Raw genomic sequence first — 26725 nt, 5'->3', positions numbered from 1 at the left:
ATTCTACAAAAATGCACATTCAAACTGAGGAAAAAGTTAAAACACCCAATCCCCTAACAGCTAGTGTTACCCCCTTTGGCTGAAATAACTTCAGTGAGATGCTTCTTGTAGCCATCTACCACTCTCTGACATCGGTCTGAGAAAAGTTTGCCCCACTCCTCAATGCAGAATTCTGTCAGCTGTGAGATGTTTGAGGGGTTTCTTGCATGTACAGCCCGTTTCAAGAACACCCCACAGCATCTCAATGGGATTTGAGCTTTGACTCAGCCATTCCAGGACTCTCCATTTCTTAGTTTTCAGCCAGTCCTTGGTGGATTTACTGCTATGTTTTGGGTCATTGTCATGTTGCAGGGTCCAGTTCCTCATTCGTACAAATGGTCTCACATGATCCTCAAGCACACTCTGATACACAGTAGAATTCATGGTGGATTCTATGATTGTGAGCTGTCCAGGTCCTGCTGCAGCAAAGCAGCCCCAAACCATGACACTTCCACCTCCATGCTTTACAGTTGGTATGAGGTTCTTTTCCTGGAATGCTGTATTTGGTTTACACCAAACATGTCCTCTGTTCTGGTGTCCAAATAATTCAGTTTGCACTCATCTGTCCAAAGAACAATATTCCAGAAGTCCTGGTCTTTGTCTACATTCTCTCTGGCACAGTTCTGTCTGGCCTTGATGTTTCTATTACAGAGCAAAGGTTTTCTCCTTGCATACCTCCCATTCAAGTTAAACTTGTGCAGTCTCTTTCTAATTGTAGAGGCATGCACTTTCACGTCAACAATAGCCAGAGCCTGCTGTAGGTCCCGTGATGACATATTAGGGTGTTTTGAGATTTTGAGACCTCTTTTAGCATCTTGCAGTCTGCTCTCGGGGTGAACTTGCTTGGACGACCAGATCTGGGCATGTTGGCAATTGTTTTGAAAGCCCTCCACTTGTTGATTATTTTCCAGACAGTGGAATGGCTGATTTCAAAATCCTTTGGGATATTTTTAAATCCTTTACCAGACTCATAAGCTCCTACAATTTTCTTTCTGAATGCCTCAGATAGCTCTTTTGCTTTCACTATGGTGCTCACTCTCACTTGAACAGTCAGGAGCACACCAAACTAAATGTCTAAAGTTTAAATGGGGCAAGCCTCATTCAAAATGCTGAGTAACGATTTTTTAATCATGTGCACCTGCTGTGATACACCTGTGTGTGAGTTGAGCCATTTTAAGTGGGAATAAATGTAGGGGTGTCCTGACTTTTTCCTCAGTAAGAATATGCATTTTTGTAGAATTACATTTACAGAAGATCTTGACAAGTCTTTTCTTCAGTTTTAATTGTTTAGTTATATTCCTATAATCTCTCAGTATTATTAAAATTGAGATTAAATATCTATATATCCAACAATGTTAACTAGTCAACTGGCTAGTCCTGTTAGGATAGGGCCAACTAAGTACCAATGTTGGACATTCTCAGCAAGTGTTATGGTGCTGGTGTTTGCTCAAGAAACCCTGGGGTTGCTGCAGTGTCCTTGTTTAACATTGTAGTACATACCCTTTCAGGACTTTATGATGAGTGGCATCAGGAGACACCAAATAATTTTTCTTTCCCTATGAATCCCCCAAATGTTCCAAAAACTATAACCATAGAAAACAGCTAATTGGTAAACAACCACATCTTGAAGATTGAACAGCAGTTTTCACCTCATTTTGTATCTGTACCTTGTTTTATCATATTACATTTTTGTCAGACATACCTGTACGTCATATAGCTTCCTTTTTTTATTCAGAAAGGATTAGAGTGGCTTGCTGACTTTCTAAAGTCGGTTAAGAAACTATGTCCTGTGGACATCTTGGTGGAAACATCTTACCCTGAACACAGTGAACTTCTCATGAATTCAAAGGTCATTGGGGATATACCCATTGAGGTAACTTCCCATGCTAATTTGAATCCTTAATGAGAAATTATTGTTGAGAGGGACTTGAAGAACATCCCCAACTCAAAGATTCTCGCTGGTTTCTCCAACTAAGGAGTTTCTGCAGTAATGACATGTTTCCACTTGTAAAGAAGGAATTATTGCTGCTTACCAGTCATATTATTTTGCTGTTTACATCACTGTATACACCTGCACCTGTCACAGCAGGTTAACTTAACTCTACGATATTGCCATGTATTCCCAACCCTCTCAGATGTTTACATTGTCAATAATTCAGTTATTCAAAGGCATCTTGTCATGGTTCTGTGGCATATGCTCTTTGTGATGGCAAAGACCATGATGCCCACTAGTGTCATCTGGACCTTCAGTTGTAATGGTTCTTCTTGTGAAGAGCCTTTTTTTTACCTTGGTTGGAATTGAGTTGACAAGTCAACATCTGCTCCTCTCTCTGTCCCCCTTATTCCTTTCAATGGCTATCTAAGCTCATTTCTTTTGGCCCTGGCTTCTGGTATCTTCTCAGGTCCATCTTCCTTGCCTCCAAGGTGCAGAACAATTATTCATTCACACCTTCTGTTGCTGTAATCCGAGATCTCACTTGACATAGGGCCACATCCATGGAAATTAACAGAGCTCCTTCTAATAAAGAAGAATGACAACTCATAAACCAGAGGGCTCTCCACTCATTTTTTCCACCTATGTAAAAATGGCCACTATGCTACATTGCAACTGTCAAGGTTTCTATTCTAATGTGGATAACATTAAGACTTTGGTTGATTTCTATCATGTTATGCATCTTTTCTGATAGGAAACATTCCTAAAATCTGCAGATAAAATCACATTTTGGCAGTTTTCTCTATACCAGGATGACAGGTTTTGTGATGGGTGAGTGCATGGACCAGTGCACTGCTGGTTGGTCAGCATGTGCCCACTTTGTCTGTGCCACTCAATGCACCCTTGGAAGTAGTAGCCATCTAAATTTCCTTGGGTCTTATCATCACTGTTTGTTCTCTACCTGTCTCCTGGAGAGACTTATAACAATCTGACCTTGATGAACTTGTTGAACATTTGGTGTCTCCCCTTTTAAATCTGGGAGACTTTAATGGACAGAATCCTCTCTGAGGTAGTGCTGATATTGATGGGATGGATTATTCTTTAGAGTGCTTGCTCTCAAATAATTTTCTGAGTTGTTCTTACTGATTCTTTCTCTTGCTTTTCTTGGAGGGTTGATAGTGGCCCCTGGGGCAGTGATCATTCTCTACTGTACTGGGGGAGATTGGCTGTGGTTAATGTCATCCAACCCACATGCTTAGGTGGAAGTCAGACCAGACCAATGAGCCCTCTTTTAAGACTTTCTTGGAACTTGATCCTGCCATTGGCTTTCTTCCATCAGTAGATGACTGCATGATAGCAGTGACTGACTATACCATTCAATCAGTTACTCACTCTGTTTCTAAGATCTTGACATATTTTTCATGGTATTTTCATCCATGGTGGTGTTCTGCTTGCTAGGAGGCATGGAAGGCTTAAAATGGATCTGAGACACCTTTCACAGGTGATCCACTCTTTCAAATCCCATTGCTTTCCAGAGGGTCCATGCTCAGCAGGTTAGACATCAAATCAAAAAGAAATCTTGGATTAAGTTTACAACTAGTACCTCTTCTACCATCAGTTTAAAAGTCATGTGGGACAAAGCATATTCAATAGAAAATAACTTTATATATGCCAAAACGGCTCGTTTGGGTTGAGAAAATACTGCATATATATTTCTCTACAAGTGGGTTTTCTCGACATCACTGAGAAAATAACTTTAATAAATGTCAGATTTTCTACAGTGGATATAAAAACTTTTATTGTGTCTTGTGTGATAAATATTTTAGTATAAAAATCACTTTATAAAGACATTTTAATATTCACACTAAGAAGAAACCATACAGATATGTGGCAAAGAGTTTGGAAGTAGATATAAACTTAAATTGTATCAGAGGATACACACTAGGGAGAAACAACATAGTTGTGCAATTTGTGAAAAATAATTTAGAAGAAATATGCACCTAAAAGAACACATAAGGACACACACTCGAGTAACTTAGTTACTTCTATTTTGGAAGAAAGCTACTATTATTTCTTTACAGGGGTGTCACCATGTGACTATTGTTCTCGCAACGCATCATTCATTAGCTGCAAAGTACAGACATCGTCCACGTGGTTATGAAAGATTGTTACAGTTGTTGACCCTTCTAACATTTAAGTCAAGAAGACCATAATATTCCATGGGGTAAAGTAATTATTATCTTCCACAGAGAACAAGGTAACTTCAATGATATTCATAAGAACCCGTTTATGTTAAAATGCCTAAAAACTAGCTAAACAAAAACTTAAAAAATTCTTAGATTACCAATAACAAGTAGAATACGTGATGTGACTACACGAAGATTTTTGCTATAATTGTGGATAAGTCCCTCAAAACATTGAAATTCTGTGTCGTCAGTAGTAAAGTTAATTTAAGTTTAGTGTATTTATAAAATTTGAATAGAAGTAAATAGACGGGCGTACGTCTTTTAATCCTGTATTCGAATTACTAGTTAGGCTTGTTTGTTTGTTTGTTTGTTTGTTTTGAATTTCGCGCAAAGCTACTCAAGGTCTATCTGCGCTAGCCGTCCCTAATTTAGCAGTGTAAGACAAGAGGGAAGGCAGCTAATCATCACCACCCACCGCCAACTCTTGGGCTACTCTTTTACCAACGAATAGTGGGATTGACTGTAACTTTATAACGACCCCACGGCTGAAAGGACGAGCACGTTTGGTGCGACGGGGATTCGAACTCGCGACCCTTAGATTGTGAGTTGAAAGCCTTAACCTACCTGGCCGTGCCGGGCCACCAGTTAGGCTTCACAAAGAATATTCTTTACAGTTTTGGTGTCTTATATAAGAAAACGTTGTAAGCTGTATTATTGATATTGTAATTTATTTGCTTGCTGAAGACATTAAGGTGAATTAAGTTTTTAAAGGTATTCCTGGATTACTTAGAATGTTCGTAAGTGTTGGTGATCAGATGAGTTAAGGAAGTATTTAGAAATAATATTATATTATAAATAGAAGAAAGGGTGAAACATTAAATAAATTTACAGTTGTTAAAGTGCTAGTCATTCAGTGAAATATTCATCTATCAGTTCGTTCAGCGATTGAAAAGTTAATAAAGTATTCAAATCATTTGTGTAAATAGGATAGTTTAACAGACGTTAAAGACGTATTCTGTTATCGTTAAGTGGGTTGACCTTTGCATTATTTACACCATATAATTTTAAAGAACCTGCTCAACGAAATAAAGTTTTAAAGGAAGAGTTGATAGGATTAGTCTAGGGATGAGAGGTATCATATAAACAGTTGAGACCTATCAGGAATGTAAAACGTTTTATATTTCTAGGTTTTGGGATATATTACTTTTTATTAGGAAACACAGTAACAGATGACATTATCTAGCTTTGGAAGCTTATCTGATTCATCGCTACGATAAAAGCCATTCTTTTATTTGTGATTTAGCAAGAATACAATAGGATGAGAGTAATATACTTCCGTTAAGAGCTTTCATTCATTCAACACTCGATTCCATCAAGGCACATAGGGCCGCAATCGCTTGAGGATTCTTCAACAGGTATTTAAGTGAGTAGGTTGTTAGCCCACTACACCGAGCCGTCCCTAATTTAGTAGTGTAAGACTAGAGGGAAAGCAGCTAGTCATCACCACCCACCGCCAACTCTTGGGCTACTCTTTTACCAACGAATAGTGGGATTGACCGTCACATTATAACGCCCCCACGGCTGGGAGGGCGAGCATGTTTGGCGGGCGCGATCCCGCGACCCTCGGATTACGAGTCGCACGCCTTAACGCGCTTGGCCATGCCGGGCCAACATTAAGAGCTTTATTTTATTATTATTATTTTGCAGATGATTAGTTTATTAAATGTATGATTGTCGGTCGGTACTTTACATGAATTTGAGAAAGGAATAATAAATTCTTGGAAAATAAAAAGTACTTTAAATTACTTATTCTTTTATTTTTGTAGGTTTGTTTGTTTGTTTGTTTGTTTTTTTGGAATTTCGCACAAAGCTCTTCGAGGGCTATCTGTGCTAGCCGTCCCTAATTTAGCAGTGTAAGACTAGAGGGAAGGCAGCTAGTCATCACCATCCACCGCCAACTCTTGGGGTACTCTTTTACCAACGAAAAGTGGGATTGACCGTAACATTATAGCGCCCCCACGGCTGGGAGGGCGAGCATGTTTGGCGCGAACCCGCGACCCTCAGATTACGAAGCGCACGCCTTAACGCGCTAGGCCATGCCAGGCCTTTTTGTAGGAAATAATAAATCAAGGATAATCTAAAAGGGAAAATGTTCTTGATTATGTATGTATGTTTTCTTATGGAAAAGATAAAATAAATTTTGTACATGTCTAAGAAAAATAAAATTACTCCTAAAATACTTTAAAGTCGATATCTAAGAAAATATAAGACCTTAATGTTTTCAATGCATTTGTTTACCACCACTTTCTTATTCCCATCGAGACAGCAGAAAGACCGAATGATAATATCGCTATAATTGGGATTCTATTCTTGTGATGAACAGAACTCAGATAGCTAATTGTGTAGCTTAGAGCTTAACAAAATATTTGTCTATGCTAAGTAATGCCATGACGAGGGCGCAAAAAATTAACTAGTTTCTTTTTTTTCTCGAGACTAATCACTTGAGTTTCCGTAATTTAAATCGTTCTTTTAAAGGTCATTATTTTGCATGTTCCGCGTCAATTCTTGGATTGTATTAATAATAATCTAAAGGCTGAAACGAAGCATACAAAATTATATTAATAATAAATAAACTGGATATTACTTGGGTATTTTTACATTAGTTACCATATATATTTGTAGAAAAATTATATACTGACCTTCAAATTTGCATTTAATAAACTGGTCATTGAAATATTTGTGTGGTGTAGTAATTTTGTTTGTGATAAAGATGTATTTAATAATCAATGGAATATAAGTAATACCTCACGATGTTTTCATTAATTCTGTGTAATCTGTTTAATTATATAAATTTTATTTCACCCTCTTAATGAACGCTCTTTACTACTTTTGTAATTTTCTTTGACTGTAAACTTTCATTTATTAGCTAATTTTTTTGTTTTGTTTGTGGATGGCAGCACCGTTTATCGAGTGTCATTAAACTCGGTCTTTGTTCTAAACTTTGTTCAAATGTGTGTGACCGATGAGGGAGGGAAGAACCTGTGTATGATGTATGCGCTATACCGCAGTAATTTGTTTTTTTTAGTATTTCATACTTATGCTTACGTTATACTTGTAAATGTTTATACTACTAATCTGTATATAACAGATCAATACATTTTGAACGAAATGAATATAAAGACCAGTGTTTGTCGATAAGTCTTGACAATGTTATTGTTACAATTTACAGAAGTAGCATTATTTTTATTTATTTTCGTTGTACCTGCATCTGATTTAGTTAGTAATTTATTTCAAGTTTTAAGACTTAATTAACGTTTGTACAAGTGAATAATTCTTCTTTAATTAGGTGGAATTAAAAACATTTCAAGTAGTATGACAGTATTAAACTAAAAGCAATATACAGACAAGAATTTGAAGAAAGCCATTTGGCACTTCAGGCTTCAGCCAAGTTCAAGACTGTCCTTGAACATGCATAAGAAAAGTGAAAATTTAAACCCGCCTCTCAATTTTCAAAAAATCACTATTTTTAAACACTTTTGAAGTGCCCGTCTTCTTTGTTGTTGATAACATATTCCATAAGACAATATGCTTTATTTAAAAAGCTTTGGTTGTAGCCTATTCATCATTTTTGAAAAAAATTTATGTTACCATCTTCAAAGTACATTAAAAATTGATCAGAAATTTTTATCCCGTTGATCTCGTGGATAATATTCTGAACTTCAGTTAGATCACCCTTTTATCCATATGACTTCTAATCAGTGCATGTATAAATGCATATTATACTGATAGTAGTATTACAATATTGGTTTACAAATTACAGTAGTGTTAGTATTAGCAAAATACTTTCTGATTGATTCATCTTGCACAATGCTAAGATTTTGTTTAGTTGTACTGTTGAGTCATCATCTGTATTAAATATGTGATCCACATGATAAATGAATTAACTTTCACTTATTGTACTGAAAGATCACTTGTCAGTTGTTCGTCCAACTTGTCAAGTAATTCACATCATTATTCAATAGTTCATGATCCTCAGTACAGCAAGACATTCAAGAGTTTAATGACATTCATATACCTCACTGATCATTTTTTAACAATATCATGAATGTAAATAGTAAACAATAAAGGCCATACACTGACTCCTGAGGCACTCCTCTAATGACAAGGGTCCAGTTTGACTAGACTGTACTGCAACCTAATTTCCTTCTGCTTCTATCAGTATAACTTTCTTGCATTCTGAAAGTCTAAGTATATTAAGTAGCAAGTACAGTTTTCATCATTCATGTGGCAAACAACATCATAAAGACAGGATTAGCAAGGCAGAGTTTCTCTTTTGTGAATCCTCTCTGACTTCATGATATAAATACACTAAATGATTTTGTAAAGTGCATGCAATTATTAATTTTGAGAATGCTAACCTAAAGAGGATGAGACAGGAGTTGATTCTGATTGATTGAGGTATTAATTTGAATGAAGGCACTTGTTACATGTGAAAGGTACATAAATATAAGATTTTGAATATTAAAATTTTACATATGAAACAAATGGTGGTTGTAAGAAACAGAGCAGGGTGGCTTGTGATGTTTGTGGAAGGATATTAAATATAAACATTACGAATTTGAAAAGTTTAAGGCAACTACTCAGACAGAAGACTTGGAGAATTAAGAAAATCGAGTGAATTGGTTAAAAAGATATTAGAATATGAAAAAAATGGAAAAAAAAGCAGAAAATGTTACAGTAAATCATAAAGTTAAAATTGGAGTTCAGTCTTGAGCGATGTTGAAGGAAAAGTTACTACATAAGGTTATGGAATGGCTGATTTGCTAAGTTTTTCTTTTATTATAAGAAACGTGACATTTAAAAAAGTATATAGCTTATTGATAGTGGAATTTTATAATCAGTAAATCATTGGTTGCATTAATCGGTTGCATTACACTAATTGAATATCCTGACATGAAACTTGGATAGATGGGTTAATCAAACATAGTAATTGGAAACTAACTTTCAGTTGATTATTTTTATTTTTGTGAGTCATGACACTGATTGATTATCTTCATGAGATTTGAATTGTTGTATTAATCCAAAATAGTAATTGGAAACACCAACTTTGAGTTTTTTTTGTTGTTTTTTAATTATAAGTCATGACATTCAAGTAGAATAACAATTTATCAAAAATGTGGGAAATTGTAACAGTGTTTCAAATTTTAAGTGGAACCAATAACAACCATAAATACTTAATTTTGGTTAATTATTTTGGTGACATTAATCAATTTAACAATAATTTTGATCAGTCAATTATTTCATTTGACTCCAGTAGATATAATTGATGGTTATAGGTACTGTATTAATCACTCAGCTTTTTTAAAAGCTAAATATTGTTTTTCTAAGGGTATTAAAAGAGATGGATGCATAAGTAAGCCTCTTACAAGAAAGTTTTTGAGTTTGAATAGAAAGCAAGTGTTGAAAGACTGAAAATTGGTTTACATTACATCTAATTTTAAGAGACATTACAAGCGTTCACCAGATAATTGTAACTCGGTATTACTTCCGTAATGGCAAAAATTTTGAACAATGAAGTATTTTTACTGAAGACTTGTTTGTGAATTTACTGACCAAGTTTGACTCAGACTCTTGACTATTTTGAGTGCAAGCTGAATTTTATGTTAAGATTAAGAAATACTTATTTTTATTGCTACAACTCTGATTCATTTGCATAAGCACTAGAACTTCCTAAATGAATATTTTATTTTCAGTAAAACTTTGTTTTATTTATTTTCTCTATCCTAATTATGTTTAGGTTGTGTCAAGTCTGCTGACCTTAGAACAACCGTGTAACAAAAAATTGCAAAATAAATATAAATTACACTTCTCTCTTCCTCTTATGATTACATGTTGAAACAGATTATTGCACACTATTTATTCTTACAGTCCAAACTTTTCAAATTTCTCAGTCATTTAGATTTATTGCTCTAAAGCTGCTCTTTATGATATGACATAAACATGTTACCACAATGGAGGTAGTTTTATGTAAACAAGTTCTGAAGTATCAGTTGGTATAGTCAAATTACAATAACATCTGCTCTCATGATGTGCTTGTGCTATTAAGTTTTTATTTTTTTTTCCTATAGAAACTGATACATTTCTAATATTTACAAATGACTTTCATATCAATAAATAAAAAATATACAAAAAATATTCTTACATCTGGGTTGTGTTTAATTTTTGCTATCAAAGTTTATAAAAGTTCATCCCATTTTTAAGTAGAGTTGTTACTGAGTGATTTTTATTCATTTTAAATATGCAAATTAGAACACAAAATAATAAAACAAATGATGCAATGTCTTGAAACTGTAATTTAATTGGCTTTCTAAATAAGTTATAAGTGTGGCAGTAGCAAAGAATAAAACTGTAGGTTGAATAATTCATAAAATGTTGGAACATTTATAAAACTTTATAAATTAGATATTTTTTTATTTATAAATTTAGTTGCACAGAGGATTATTAACAGTTTTTGAAAGGCAGGATATTTATAAGAAGAGACTGGCATGTGGGTTTGACTTTGTGGTTTAAATCTTGGTAAAACAAGGGAATTTGAGGTAGTCGATTTAAATTGTGTTAACACTATCTATGTTATAACTGGTATTAAAACTCAAAGCTTAAATAGGGTTGGAAGAATGTATAAAGTTGGCAATTTGGAGCAAAGAAATGTCACAATACAGAGAAGTGAAGATTGAAAGCTTCTTTAGTATTTTCTTTTCAAATTAAGAAACCAAAATTTATGTAATTTAAAAATTTGAATCTAACAATGTTTTGATGTCAAGTTTATTAGTATGTATTGATAATTAAATTTTTGTTGTAACTGTGTAAAATGGTCATCATATGCGTAATTTGACTCAACTTTTGATGTTTTCATTTTTGTATAAAAGCCTATCTTAGCTGAGAGTTTAAGTCCTGAAATATTTAACCTGTTTTTCAACTGTATAGTTGTGTCTTATCTGATAGTAAGTAGAAAGATTGTGTGATTAAAACAGAGTACAAGGTTTTTTCAGGGTTTTAAAAGAGATTAAAATTCAGATGTGTGCCTGTCTTTCATGTTTGGTAAGTCAGATGCTAGCCAGTTCTTATTTGGAATAAACTACTTGTATAATTTTGGGTTTTTTTTATCTAAGAAAAGATATTGACTTGCAGGTAATGGTTCTGAAGAGGGTTTCTAAGATGATCTGATGACGGAAGGATTATTTTATAGCGGAACTAGTATTTTGCAAAAAAACAATTGTTCAAGAGTGAAGCTAGCTTCTTAAAAGAGAGGTTTCTAACAATTAAGAAAGCTTTGCATCCCTTTCTCAAATACATTCACAATATAAAAGCACTGTTTGAAGATTTTTTTGGTTTTTTAAAATTTTGCACACTGTTTGAAGAAGGGAAATGTTTATTTTGAGGTTAATTATATTCAATACATACGTACATAGAAACACACAAGTTTGAAGCATTATATTTTTTTTTTTTTTAGTTTAGAGATTTTTCTTGAGAATGTAAATAATCCATTTCACTTTTAATTTTTGCAGATTGCATCAGTAAAATACTCTTCATTCAAAATAATATAAATCAATTTCTTAAATTTACTACCTTTTTCTTTTCTAACAGTTTTAAATGCAGTTCATGATTTGTTGTCTTAGCAGGATTTTTGTGGCTATGCATATGTGCAGTGCCTTTTTGCATGTCTGTACAAATATAGCTGTATCAAAATTACTTAGCATCTTGTTGACCCCAACTGAAGTCACTCTTATTCAGAACTTCATTAAACCTTTTTGGTTTTTTGTTCACTAATTGCTCATTGGCCTTTTCCATTTCTTTTTAGAACATGAGATTTTTAAGGTATTATGCTTAACAAATTTACTAGAGATAATCCGAGTGAGTGAGGATTAATGAATAACATTATGGACAGAAATATCTTCTATAACCATTATTATTAGTCATTGTTAAGGTTTTTGTTTTGTTTTTTTAGATTACACTGCAGTAGTTGTACTTATCGTAGTTAGAATACACTTCAGTGACTCAGCAGTAAGTCTAAAGGCTTAAAACAAATAAAATGGGGTCTCAGTATCCATGTTGAGTTCAACACAGATAGTACATTTTGCAGCTTTCTACTTAGCAACAAACAGTCATGAATCAGAGTGTGATTTGTGTTAAAAAAGCAAAACTTGAAAATAATGCTAATTAAAATCAGTAACAGTTGAGAGATCTAGTGTAGCTCATTTTAGTAGTATCTTCTTTCATTACATTTTTCATATTTGGAGTAAAGCACTTTAGGTGGGTTAAAACTAGAACTTGGCAACTAGTAGAATTTGCTAACAGAGTAATTGTTGAGACCATTAATCAGTTACATCCAACTAAGTGAATATTCTCATAAGATGGTTAACAAAATACATTATTCTCTAATAGCATAGTATAAACAATAACTAAAAATTGTTTCAGTACTGCAGTGAACAAGAACACAAACAGCTTAGTTGTGTAGGTTTAAGATTAACAATAAAAGTAATGGTAATATTTAAATTACTTTGACAGGTGGAATAATTAGAAACCCTAATTTTAATTGGTTTATCATTTCTGTCAGTCATAACATTCTTCAATTAAGCTGAATAAACTTGAATTAATTAAAAACAATGAAAAATCAAAATGGCTCTGTTTCAGTTACTGGATAGTTGGATTAATCAAAACACTAATAATTGGAAACACTAATTTTGATTACTGGATGATGAGAATAATTAGAAATACTATATAATTAGTTTTGTGGTACTAATCAAAGAAATTGCCTAACTCGGCAGAAACTGTATTTCCTCATCATTGCATTTTTGAGGTAGCTGAATTTTAAGTAAGAATATTATCTGCTTATATTATTAAACATTTTTAACAAGGAATCTCTGATGCAATAATGGGAAATATGACTATTTTGGTAGGTAGTGGGATATCCTGTCAGATCTGAAAGACTAAAGGTGAGGTTTGTGGGTGTGTAAGGCATAATCCAGGATCTTTTGCTGTTCTGTTTTGTTTGATCTGAGTAATTGTTAAGATATTTCTATCCTGCTAAAGTGGATTGCTTTTCATGCTGTGGTCTTCTCTGCACTGGCAAGATTTGTACCATGCTGAATCTTGTTTGCTGTCTTCCATTTGAGAGTAAGTTATTGGATACATTTGTGTTTTGTTCCTTTATGCAGAAATACTTCTCTTTAGGTGTTTGATAGCACTTCTGCCATTTTGTCATCTTTTAGTCCAGCTATGTTTTCATTTCAACAAGGGTAGTTCCTTTTAGGTTTCACAAAAAGTTGGGAATGGTGAATGTTCTTTAGATAATGTACCATAACAGTGCCATGACCATTGTCTTAATTAGTTTAAAAATCAACCCATCTCTACAGAAAAAATAGTCATAACTTCCTTAGAAGTTGTACACAGTTATAAATTAGCATAGAACTCTTAATTTTTCATAACATAATGCATTTTCCTGTAGATTTTCAGAAGAAAAAATAAATTGCTGAATATGGTTACTACAAGGTGCCTTACCTTCTGCCATTTTATTAGAGATTACTTGTTAAAATAAATGATGAAATGTTAATACAGGAAAGCTTGAATAACACAAATGCAGATATATTGGAAAAATTAAAAACATATCACTATCATAAAAATTATTTTATGCTAATAAAAAATTGAGTATTTTCCATTTGAAAGATTTGATGGTAAAATATTAAAAGATTAAATTTTCTGTTTTTAATTTTTTTGTTTCTTTTTGTAGTCTCAGCTTCAGTCTTAAGCTGTTTGTAATGACTGGCATGCTGATTTAACCATGGAAGTATTAGAGACCAATGTTGAACCCTATTCTGATGAGGAATCGGACGTAAATACTGAACGATTTCCTGTTGAAGAACAAAATTTGTTGTCAAATGTCAAGATACTGAGAAATAACACAATAGAAACATGTAACTATAAGTCTGACTTTCTTATAATTTTTATAGATTTTGATTTTGCACTAACATGCAAAAATATTTTCTTTTACTATTAATTGGGATTATATTTCATACAGAACAAAGTTACTGCTCTGGTCCACAGATAATTAGCAATAATTGTAGAATGGTTTTATCATTTAATCTAGTGATGTCTTAAACCAGAATCCAGTGAGATGTCTATACATAATATTCATTATATTATTTATATATAAACAAAATTTATTTCTTACTGGCACAGTTGGTGTGATTGAGCTTGTAACTATAGAGTAACATAGTTTCCATACTATAACTTTTGATGTTGTATGTATCTTCTGGAAATTTGGCAGTCTTTTAAGTAAAAGTCACAAGTCTTTCATATGCAAAAAATATTATTTAATTAAGCATTTTTACTAAAGCTTTATCCATGAATATATGGAGGCAGAGCGTTAACTGCTCTGAGTGAAAGTGATTTTGATATTAACCCTTTCATGATGAGCTCAGTAGAATGTACCTGACTTCATCTACATGTTTGCACATGTTAAGTATGTGCACTATAACTTTTGATACAGCATGTGTATCTTCACAAAATTTGAGTCTTTTAGTAAAGATTACAAGTATTTGGTTTAACAAAAATTTGATCTTATTTAATTAAATGTAAGTTTTAAGTCCTCAATCTACAAAGCACTATAAAAATATCCCCAATTTCTCCTAGTGTAACATGAGACATTTTCTCTTAACATGTCAACTTCCCTATTTTATTTATCACCCCTTGAAAAATTATGAAATTAAATGTAAATTACTTTCTATGAAATCATTATTGTTCAAACAAACCACATTTATTACAGTTTTCAATTATGTTTTTCAACTTAGCTGTCAAATAGAAAATGAGACTCCTCCTGTTACACCTACCTGTCACACACTTTCTTTCATAATTTGTTAATAGTTCTCTCTCTCATGTTTTATTATATATTATATATAACTTGTATGGCATTATGTTCTGAACAGTTAAATGTCAGTTTCACTCAGAGTACCAGCATCATTCCTGTGAGAAAGTTAATGACTAGTGTGAATGAATTTTTAACGACTCTTTTCACATAGCTAGAAAACCAGAACAATTTTTAGAGATAAGAGAAAAAATTAAGGTTTACTTTCTTCAACAATTGAGAGCAATAAAAATGAAAACTGGTTAAGTATTTCTTGTTTTTTTTGTTTATTTTTTATGTATGACTATAAAAGTAACTACAATGTAAAAATAGGAATATTTTTGGATTAGTTGAGACTAGATTAGGTAAAATAAGTAATAATAATAAAAATGTTTCATGAGGCACACATGAGAGTAGCTTGTAAGTAGCTCATGGGTAATGTAATTTGATAGTACAATGTGAGCTGCACGTGTTCAGAGTGATATATAATTTATAATTGCACAGATAGTAGTTAGAAATGGTTCAAAGGAAATAAAACAATAAAATGTAACTATAAATAGATGTGTACTGTTATGAGCTTAGAGCTACTTAGGATAAGTGAATGTAGTTTCATGTTACAATTTGAAGTGATTTTAGAAAGAAAATAGGTAATTTAGATTTATTTCAATATTTTTTGTGGCTATGAGGTCAGTCAAATTGGTTGATTCTGTTTTCAAATAGGGTAGTGAAAATAACAAATGCATGAAAAACAGTGATTATAAAACTTACCTAGAACATTTTTTTCACTCTGAGCAGGTGAAACCTAACCCTATTTTTTAATAAAATGGTACTACAAGACTAAATAATTGTTTATTTATTTAAGTAATGAAGTTAAAAATACAGACAAATATTATATAAGAAGCAGACAATATTATGTAACTATCATTTCTCTGGCTTCCTAACTGCACGATAAGAGCAGTGAAAAATATGGCTAAGCTCCTCTTGTTTCCTGTAGGAATAAAGTTGGAACTGGAAGCAAAATAGATAATTTTCTTTTTAGAAAACAGTATCATATAATATATTAAATACATCAGAGAGAACTGTTGGAATTTGTTAAAGAGAGGATGTGACAGGTGGACGTGGTAAGAAGGGTCTGATTTTCTATTATATGGCTCTATAATCAAATAAGATTGAAAGCTATAGAAATTGATTTTTATGAGTAATAACAATATTATAATTATATATGCAAAAACGGCTCGTTTGGGTTGAGAAAATATTTTACATAGAAGAGCGAACAATGTTTTAACCTTCTTCAGTCATCGTCAGGTTCACAAAGAAAGAGGTAACTGACCTTAACCTCAAAATTACAAGAACCGACACACAATTCAAAACAGAAATCCACCGAAAAATCAACCATACTGGATTATACATTCCTTGGGACTCAGCACATGAAACAAAACAAAAACTCAACATACTAAGAAACCAAATAAACACAACCATAAAACTATGCTCACCAGATAAAATTAACGATGAATTAGACAAAATAAAACAACACTTCATCAACATCAATAAGTTTCCTCCACAAACTGTAGAAAACATTATATGCACACACCTAGACAGAAAGCAAAATCAACCAACAAAAGTAAATATATCTCACAAATCAAAAAATCACGAAACCATATACTGCTGCATACCATATATTCCTGACATCAGCAGACAAATAACCAACATTTAGCAAAAACTAGTAACAAAATATGACATTCCAGTTAATACCAAATTTATTCAAAAACCAGGCACAAAACTGAGGTCTATACTATGTAAAAACTACACTGACAAACACCACACCAACATTATTTATAAAATACAGTGTGATAACTGCCACGACTTCTATATTGGAGAAACAAGTAGAAAAATGGAAACCAGATTCAAAGAACACAAAAAGTCACCTTAACACGTTTTCGAACACTGCAAATCAAATAAATGCAACATAACCACAAAATTCACCTAAACACTAAATAAAGAAACAAACATAAACAAACGCAAAATTAAAGAAGCCTTACTTGTACAACAACCTAAACCCAAAATAAACCAATATAAAGGAACGCCTTTATACCTATATTAATAAAATAAATAAAATTATATATTCAAACATCTAACACTGCCCTCTACATTCCGACACTCAGTTACACAACCCCTTCCAAACATGTGGTCAGCTTCCGGTTAGTTACCTCTTTCTTTGTGAACCTGACAATGACCGAAGAAAGTCGAAACGTTGTTCGCTCTTCCATGTAAAATATTTTCTCAACCCAAACGAGCCGTTTTTACATGTATATTTCTCTACAAGTGGTTTTTCTCGACATCACTAAATATTATAATTAGTAATTTACATTAAATTCCATGCCTCTCAAAGGGGTTAATAAATTAGAGAAGAGGGGATGCCTAGTAGGGGGTGTATATTTCATCATAGTATTCAATGTAGGTGTCTCTAAACATTGATGCTGCAATACAAAATGTAGTTGGATACAGAAGTTTGACAGTTTTTTTTTGTGATTTATTATCTGTATTACTAACATTGTCTTATTTAAGTACTTCACACTTTACAGTCCTTTTTTAAATTCTCAGGTTTGATTAATTAAATGGTAGCTAGCAAGAGAGGTAAAGTAAAAGTTAATATTTGTCTATTTTGTTATTGTTAGTTCATCTTCCTTTATTGACTTTCTTGATGGGTCACAGGTCAAAGGCCATTTCTTCATTTTTGTTGACATGTATTCAAAATTACTATTTTGTAAATTAACATTAGTTAATTTCTTAACTTAAAAGCAAATATTAAACAAACACACCAAAATATCAATTTTTGTGAGTAATATGGTATGTTGAATGCAGCTCTGATTCAGATTAGATGTTTGTGACATCAAAATACTAAGTCTGTAGTTTCATATGAATTAGGAACTCAAATTACTAATGTTGACAAGCTAGAATTAAAAAAAAAACAACACTTCATTTCATTTGCTGAGATATGGCTTATATACTGAATCAAACACAGTGTTCACATTCATTTGATCCCAGTTTTGGAAATGGCCTCTTATGTACATTTACCTCAATATATGACATGAATAACCATTCAACAGCTTAGAATGTCCCCCTAGTGGTTTTCTCAGCCATTGTAATCTGTCAGAAGGTCTCTTTGTTCTTTCAAACCAAGGTTTCAAAAGGTAGGCTGTGTTTTTAGTCAGCTCAAATTTCATGTTTCTCTTTTACCTAAATACATCTTAGTTACTAAGCTAGATAAAGTATAGTGGAATTCTGTGGTGTTGATATACTTATTTATGATTTTTTGGTTATTAAACTGTATACATAAAACATAAAAAATTTCATATCTTCTATGTGCAAAATATTTATGTCCAGAAGCAGCTGAGTGAAAGGTCATAGCTAGAAGAGATAAGTGTTTGCTTTACTTCTTTATTTAGTTCCATACTTTAAGAAAATTTTTAACTGCTTATTTTTAAATAGTAATAATCTTTATGCATACATAATGTGTAATAATTGAAATGTGACTCTATTACAAAATATTACTAGTCCACTAAAACATAACCAAGAAAGGCCACTTTGTGAAGACTGAAGAAAAGTTTTATATTATTGGATGTGGTAACATGAGTGCATGTGAGTGCACATCAATGGAAGTTATGTAATGTTAGCTAGGCATAACTAGAAGGCCAATATAATAAATGTATAACATTATGAGACTTAAACTATTTTGACTACACATCTGTATTTTCATGTTATAATCTGTAGTTATTTTAGAATGAAAAAAGCATAATTTATATTTATTTCCTACTTTCTTATGGTGGTTAGTAGGTCAGTCAAATTTACAGATCTCACATTATTAGAGTAGAGAAAATAATGGACAAAATATAAAACCTTTGTGAAAACAACATTTGAAATGCACTTAAGGGGTTTTAGAAAGTACACAAAATAATATTTGAAATTTTTGGGACTAGTAATGAAACACTGTTTTCACAAACCAATTTTTAGGAAAAATACTTCATGGAAAATCTTATTTTTGTGTACAAAACATTTGAAACCTTTACTAAAAATCTACACATTGCATCACAAGCTATAGTATAAAAACTTAACATGTGCAAATGTGTAAATGAACTCCTGTATTATACTGAGCCCATCACAAAAGGATTAATTGGTAATCTGTCAACTTGCTAATCCAAATATTTCAAATTAAAACTGTTCACAGCAATATATTTTTTTAAAATTTTAAGTTTATATTCAAGCTTGTTACAGACAAATATATATATATTTTATCCTAGCATCAGGAGAGGTTGCTTCCCTTGGAGAAGGATCATCACATTCAATATCTGATTTTAAAATAGCAAAAGAGGAGCAAGATGAAAACTGTGATGGAGTAACAGAAATGACTGAGGTAATTTATAGAAAATAATGTTTTCTAATTCTGTTGTTATTTCTGTGAGCTTTTGAGTGAAAGTGAAGATGAATATAATATATCCACAACTACATCTGCTATATCTAGTTCTGACAAGTACCAGGACTCGTCAGATCAGCTGGGATGTGACAGATATAGTAGTGGCACAGACAGTATTTTATCGTAAACTTTCATGTACAACAACTCTGTAAGGTCAGTTTTCTATGTGTTTAATTGAGTCGCTGTACTTTGTGGACTTCATTGCACAGTGTTCATTGAGGGCTGAAAATGCTTGTTATCACAACTTGAAGAAAATTGGTGTAATAGATACAATGTGAGATCTCAGCATTAAACCTGATAATAGAATTTCAGCTTCATTGTTAAAATGAAGATAATTTTGTTGTTGTTATGCAAAATATTGATTTTGTAGGGTTTCTAGGAAGCATTATTTACCTAATATACTCTTGTTTTTGTAAAGCCATGCTATTAAAAGTAATGAAAATAGTTACTTTGTGTTATTATATTTATTTTCTTGCATGTTTCTTGAAAATAGTATTTGAAGTTTCAAATAGTGTATTAATTTTTATCAGTATTAAGCAGTTTCATAATTTTGTCTTAAGGAACTGCACATGTCAAACTCATAAGTTGGAACTTCTGAGGTTATTACTTCTTAGTCTAGGGAAAACATTCTCATTCTTTCTTCTTTTGCCTCTTTTAATTAAAAATATTGTTGAGAGAGCTAATTATAAAAATTAGGAGAAAGTTGCTTTTCTTTAAAAATAAACCTGTAAATCTGGTTTATATCAGTTTTGTTTTTTAGAAATTTAGAAAGTCTGTAAACTTGAGATAAACAAGAACAAGCTCAAGGTTTCATGTTATGTGACAGAAACCTTTAGAAAAATAGCTAAAGTTTCAAGTTAATTTGGATAAAAGATTCAAAATTGGGACATATATACTCTAAAGAAAAAAAATGAAACATAGATTTTTGATGACATGCACATAGTTACCTACCTTGTAATTATTTACAAAATTCAAATGCTATTTTAATACTGAATTGTTCCTCTTTAAGAATGTTTTCTATTAAAAATATATTTTCATTTCTTAAGTTTTAATTTCTTATTTTATATTATTCAGGTCTTGTCTGTATGAAGATTTCAGATAATGTATTTTTTGTAAGAAATATTTCAATTTTTTTTTCATTGAAAAGTATTTCAAGTTTATAACTGTTTACAATATTTTATGTTCATTACTGTGTATCTGAATGAAAATTTACAGAGTAAATGAAAATATTTAAACACATTTAATCACAGACTTATTTGAGTTTTAAATTTTCATATTTTGAGGCACAAGTGTTATCAGTATTAGTAGCCCATTGACAGTATTTCCAGATGCATTATGTGAACACAAAACTCCTCCAGAACTATATTTTTCTTGTTACGTAGTCTTATGCTTAGATAAAATTTATCTGAGAAAACTTTACAGATGTTAATTCAAAGGAGAAATTCTAGGTATGGTTTTATGTTTAGTAGTATGATAATATTTTTTGTTTACTTTTGTGTTGACACAATTCTTTTTTACTCTTTTTCTCAATATGATTTTATTTCAGAATATGTTTGTCCATGTGAGAAATGAGCAGCCTGATGACTTACAACCAGTTGATGTTATTTCTAAGTTTACTGAAAGTGACGATGACGTGGCTAGTGTAAATGATGATATTATGAGTGTGAAAAAAGAAACTGAATTTCAAGAAGAGTTCCAACTTGATTCTGGGTTAGAAGGTACATCTGGTGAGTACAGTTAACTTCTCATGAAATGTTTTACATTAACAGTTATGTAGTTTTTCATTTCTGTTTTAGAAATTCAACTGCATAATACAGTATTGACCACTACAGCCACATTTTCAAACTACATATTGAGGGAAAATGTACCTTATTGAACTGTTCTTTTCAATATAGGATTATCATTGAGACAATACTGGTGGAAGGTATCCCTGTTATTTTAAGTTTGGTACAATGGAAATAACCTGTACAGTAGTGATTACCATCAATGTAGATTTTCCATCAAACTGTGTTTTGAGTTAGCAGTTATTAGAATTATAAAAAGCATACAAGACTTATTTGAAAAAATCACATCAGTGAAATTTAAACAGTTAGGAAATTTCCACAGCAGTGAAAATTTTATTGTTGAGGTAAAGACTGAAGAGAAGGTGGAAAGTGTATAAAGTGTATAACAGATTAAATTATACAGATGAACAAAGCAATTTTTAAAGAGCCACACTTCTTAAATTGGACTGTTGATGTAACAACAATTAAGATAAGAATAAAAGATATTCAGAAGTGAATATTCTAATGCTAAATGGCTCACACTGTGTATCCAAGAATTCAGGGTTTGTGTTCTATTGCTTCAGAAGCATACTTTGTTGTTTAGGGCCAAGGATGCACTGTAAGAGTGATTGTCAGGTCCCATTGTTTGTTATGATAAGGTTACTTCAACAGTTGTCTGTGGGTGCTGCCTATCCTTCAGTCTTGCACAAAAATTTTGAAACAAATTGCAGCAGTGAAAATTATGTGATTGGAGTATAAACCATAGAATAGAGAATGGAAGGCTTAGAAGAGTTAGGACTACATTTGAATAAAGATTCAAAAGGTACTTTGGAAGATCCATATCACTGAAAATTGTACATTTGAAGGGAAAAAAATTAGAGAAGAGAGAATGGGAAGGGCCAACAGTGAAAATTCTAAAGTTAAAGATCATAGATAAGAGAATGGAAGAGCCATGGCAGTAGTTCAAGAATAACAGGACAGTTTCATGTTAACATTGGTTCACAATAGACATAAAACTTTCAAAAATGAAGAATTGAAAAATGCAGTAATGAAAATAAAATGAAAACTATCCACAAAAATCAGTATAAAGTATGTGTCAACCACTCTTATGAGTGAGTTATTCCACATGATATGTTGAAGCCAAACTACATGTTTCATTGAATGTCATATGCAAAATGTTTTGCATATTTGAGAACTTGGCATTATTAATAACAACCATGTCATGTAAGAATGCTCAAACAGTAGGAAAATTTGTAGTAGAAAACTGATCAATAATCTAGATTTAAGTAAAGATGCCAAAGAACAGTTAGAAACAAGGTGACTAAAATCAGTCTCTTTGAATATTTATCTACATGAACATCTTTGCTGTGGAGAAACAGCTAACAAAAAATTTGTAATGGAAGTTAAATATTGAAATAGGCAGGCAGGTCTCTAAATGTTTACCAATAAACTCAAATTGGAGTTATTCATCAATAATCAAAAACAATGTATTCAGAAGAGGAAGTGGGAACTGTACTACTATCAAAATAGTTTCAAAGAAACGTGGAAAGAAATCTGCAGCAACAATGTTGGAGACATAGTAAAAGTTTGACAGGAAAAACAAAGCAATATTCTAATACACCATGACATTCTATTAGGAACACACCTAATTAGCCAGTGATATGTGTTTCAGCAGTATATTTTTTAAAATCTTAAAAAATATGTAATCCATATGGTACAGGTATACCAGGAGAAAAGTGTTAATGTTTTTTATTTAACCTTACTTTGCTATGAATCATACTAGTTATGATTTTATGCAGTTGTTTCGCATTTTGAACTCCTGCTTTGGCCTGACTGCAGTTCAGACTTAAACATCAATGAAGAAATTTGGACTTAAACAGGTATACTAGATCAACAGGCAACCAAGCAACCTTTAGAATTATGTGACATGCTACAGTGCATTTGAAGGAAATATGTACTTCCTTGAACAGGTTCTGTGATAGTTTGTTGACCAGATGTTCTGCTTTTAAAGGAGTGAAAGTCTTGGTAAATACTAATGTATTCACTTGTGTATTTGTATTCTGTAATAATGGTTCAGTCTGTTATAAACCTAATTAAGTTTTTGTGCTTGTATGAAACAAATCTGCAGACAGTGTTTTCATATTTATTTCATTTACTGTGTACATACTGTTTGAGCTTAGACTTTTACCATATATTTAGTGACTTTGGTTGAAACTACCTATGTTTAAGGAAAAACCAATGGAATAAGCACTGTGAGGAATTGCTAATGACATCAATTAGATGTAGTTTAATTATAGAATTGATTCAGGAACACACACAGGCCAGTGGTTATAGCTCTATTAGGAATGCACACAGGCCAGTGGTTATAGCTCTATTAGGAATGCACACAGGCCAGTGGTTATAGCTCTATTAGGAATGCACACAGGCCAGTGGTTATAGCTCCATTAGGAATGCACACAGGCCAGTGGTTATAGCTCCATTAGGAATGCACACAGGCCAGTGGTTATAGCTCCATTAGGAATGCACACAGGCCAGTGGTTATAGCTCCATTAGGAATGCACACAGGCCAGTGGTTATAGCTCCATTAGGAATGCACACAGGAACACACACAGTGGTTATAGCTCCATTAGGAATGCACACAGGCAGCTCCATTAGGAACACACACAGGCCATTGGTTATAACTCCATTAGGAACACACACATTAGGCCAGTGGTTATAGCTCCATTAGGAGACTATTGGTTATAGTTCCACACAGGCTAGTGGTTATAGCTCCATTAGGAACACACACAGGCCATTGGTTATAGCTCCATTAGGAACACACACAGACTATTGGTTATAGCTCCATTAGGAACACACACAGGCCAGTGGTTATAGCTCCATTAGGAACACACACAGACTATTGGTTATAGCTCCATTAGGAACACACACAGGCCAGTGGTTATAGCTCCATTAGGAACACACACAGGCCAGTGGTTATAGTTCCATTAGTTATTTATTTAGTAGATGACTGCCAAAAAACTCCATCTAGTTTGAATGTGACCAGTTTGAAATTGGTTGTCATAAGGACTGTAGAGCTTTGCTGTAAATTTAACAATGAACTATTGACTAGTTGTGTAACCATTTCAGATTGATAGTCTGTATGACTAACAGAAATTTTCTGACTTTTTCAATCCTGATTGATGTATAAATATGCAAGTTTGTTTGCTGTAATTCAGTAATGAGTATAAACCAATGCATACATTTACACCAGTCACAAGTTAAAATCCTAATTGTCCACTTTAGTAATGTGGTAAACTGCTACATAGTGAATGTGTACAGAATTCTTGTAAAGGTTTCATCCACTACTGTGTAACAATCATGTTTATGTTTAATACCTAAAGTAGATGAAATTTTGAATATAACATACAAAACTGGCTTGAGATCACAAGAAAAACTACAGAGACTGAAAAATAGTTTTTCAGATCACTGTGTACATACTTATTGTGCTTAGACTTTCACAATATTTTTATTGCAATATTATTTTTCAGTTAAAATCTTGTATTTAATCTGAGTTATTGCTTCACTTGAAATACTTAAATACAAAATGATGCAAGTCAAAGGTACAACCAGAACATGTTATTTATTGTCACTAATGTTTCTTATTCATGTTCTGCATCAAGTTTAATAACACTATTTCACCATTATATGTGGTTTAATTGCATTTTTATGTACATTTTGTTGATTTCCATTTAGAACTGTTTGTGTTCAGAATCATTTTGTTTACAGCATTGCTGAAATTTTGCCCTGTGATAAGAATCTTGCAGTATGCATAGTTACATTTGTAAGTATAGTACAAACAAATATGTATTGGAATTATGAAACATCAGAGCAGCTGTTGCTTTACTTAGAATCTGTGTTATGTTTTAATACAATAGTCAAGAAGCTAGTGGTTTCAAATTACAAAGGTGACTTGTACAACACTTAAAATTTCAAATAAATACAGAAAAGAGATCAGTAGCACAGTATATTTTCAGTTTCAATCTTTATAATATAAACAACCTTTGATATGGGCATAACATCATATGGATTATTAAGTTCCAGGCAGTTTAAGGATTTGCTGTTTTTCATGTTAACTTGTCTTGCTGTGCATTGTGATAGTTACAATTATGTGTAATTTATCTAGGTATTTAAATACACTACTCATAAAGAATAAAGGATAATTGGAATTTTAGCAAAACAAAACTATAGTTACTAAATTGTATCAGTCACAACCTCCTCTTTTAATTGATTGTTGTGAAAACTGGGCTCCTGTCAATCAGTTTTGATAAAGTCAAATGATTGGCCATTCATCCTACATTATAGTCATCTTATACAGTCTTATCTCAGTTGCCACTTATGCTCATCACTCAGTTTGAAATACTTTAGAGAAGATATATTGTTATTTTACTCTCATGCAGAACTAATGGCCAAATGGAGGCTAGGCACCACCCAGAGCACCAGTTTGGAAGATATACAAAGCGGGTCAGTCATCTTTTGTGACACATAAACTGCACCCATACATTACAGGCTCCTAGAGTGAATCAAGCATTGGTAGCTGCAACTAAATGATGTGTCATTGCACAAATGGTTTGAAACAGACCTCACAGCTTGACCTTTTATGCCAATGACATAAGCAGTTGCATTTTATTCATAGGAGGATGTGAATGAGCTCTTCTGTACAGAACCAAAATCTTATCCAGTGATATATGGGAAACAGTAGTTTCTTTGCATATAAATAATGCTTCATCTTGCAATTAAATAACAGATTTATAGCTCATTTTTCCTGCTTATAATTAGTGATTCACTTTTTTTTTCAATTTATTACTTACTGGTTTGTCAAAGACAGATCTTGTTTTATTGTGGTGTAGTGAAAAGTATTTTGACCAGTTTTGTACCAGATAAGACATGAATAGTATTTTTTATTTAAAAGAAAAAATGGAGATTAGAAAAACAGTAAATTTTTTGCAAATTGAGATAAATATTTTGTTATGAAAGACAACAATTGAGGATTTGCATTTTCAAGTAGGAAAACTGATTTTCAAATTGATTTTTTCTGCTTGTAGTGATGAAATTAAAGACATAGAGAAATATTATTCATGTATATCATGAAAGTTCCAGTGTGCCCATTCAGTCTGTCATCATCCTTGAGTTAAAATTTTATTTATTACATACACCTCTGTTGCTTAAATTTTAAATTTAAATTTTAATTGTATAAGGTGTTTGGCCTGGTATGGCCAGGTAGGTTAAGGCGTTTGACTCGTAATCTGAGGGTCACATGTTAGATTCTCAGTCGCACCAAACATGCTCGCCCTTTTAGCCTTGGGGCTGTTATAATGTGACAGTCAGTCTCATTATTCATTGATAAAAGAGTAGTCCAAAAGTTGGCAGTGGGTGGTGATGTTTAGCTGCCTTCCC

The 26725-nt window shown here is 32.5% G+C and overlaps 1 protein-coding gene across 5 annotated transcripts in view; it reads left to right on the top strand.

The window, feature by feature from the left end:
* Positions 1-7104: 7104 nt before the first annotated feature.
* The window catches only part of LOC143230697 (uncharacterized), a 43517-nt gene continuing 23896 nt past the window's right edge, over positions 7105-26725 (top strand). Inside the window, exons 1-4 of one of the 5 annotated variants that reach the window (XM_076464692.1) lie at positions 7105-7208; positions 13946-14129; positions 19357-19469; positions 21076-21256. In XM_076464692.1, coding sequence (XP_076320807.1) covers positions 13997-14129; positions 19357-19469; positions 21076-21256 — 427 coding nt within the window. In that variant the 5' untranslated portion in view covers positions 7105-7208; positions 13946-13996. Of the gene's footprint in view, positions 7226-13199; positions 13333-13945; positions 14136-19356; positions 19470-21075; positions 21257-25057; positions 25113-26725 lie in introns of those variants that run through there. The other 4 variants (XM_076464689.1, XM_076464690.1, XM_076464691.1 and 1 more) reach the window with 4 other exon arrangements.

Source organism: Tachypleus tridentatus, chromosome 10 (assembly GCF_004210375.1).
Source record: "Tachypleus tridentatus isolate NWPU-2018 chromosome 10, ASM421037v1, whole genome shotgun sequence".
NCBI lineage: Eukaryota > Metazoa > Arthropoda > Merostomata > Xiphosura > Limulidae > Tachypleus > Tachypleus tridentatus.
The sequence above is the reverse complement of the archived record's forward strand: the minus strand, read 5'-3'. Positions and strand labels throughout refer to the sequence as shown.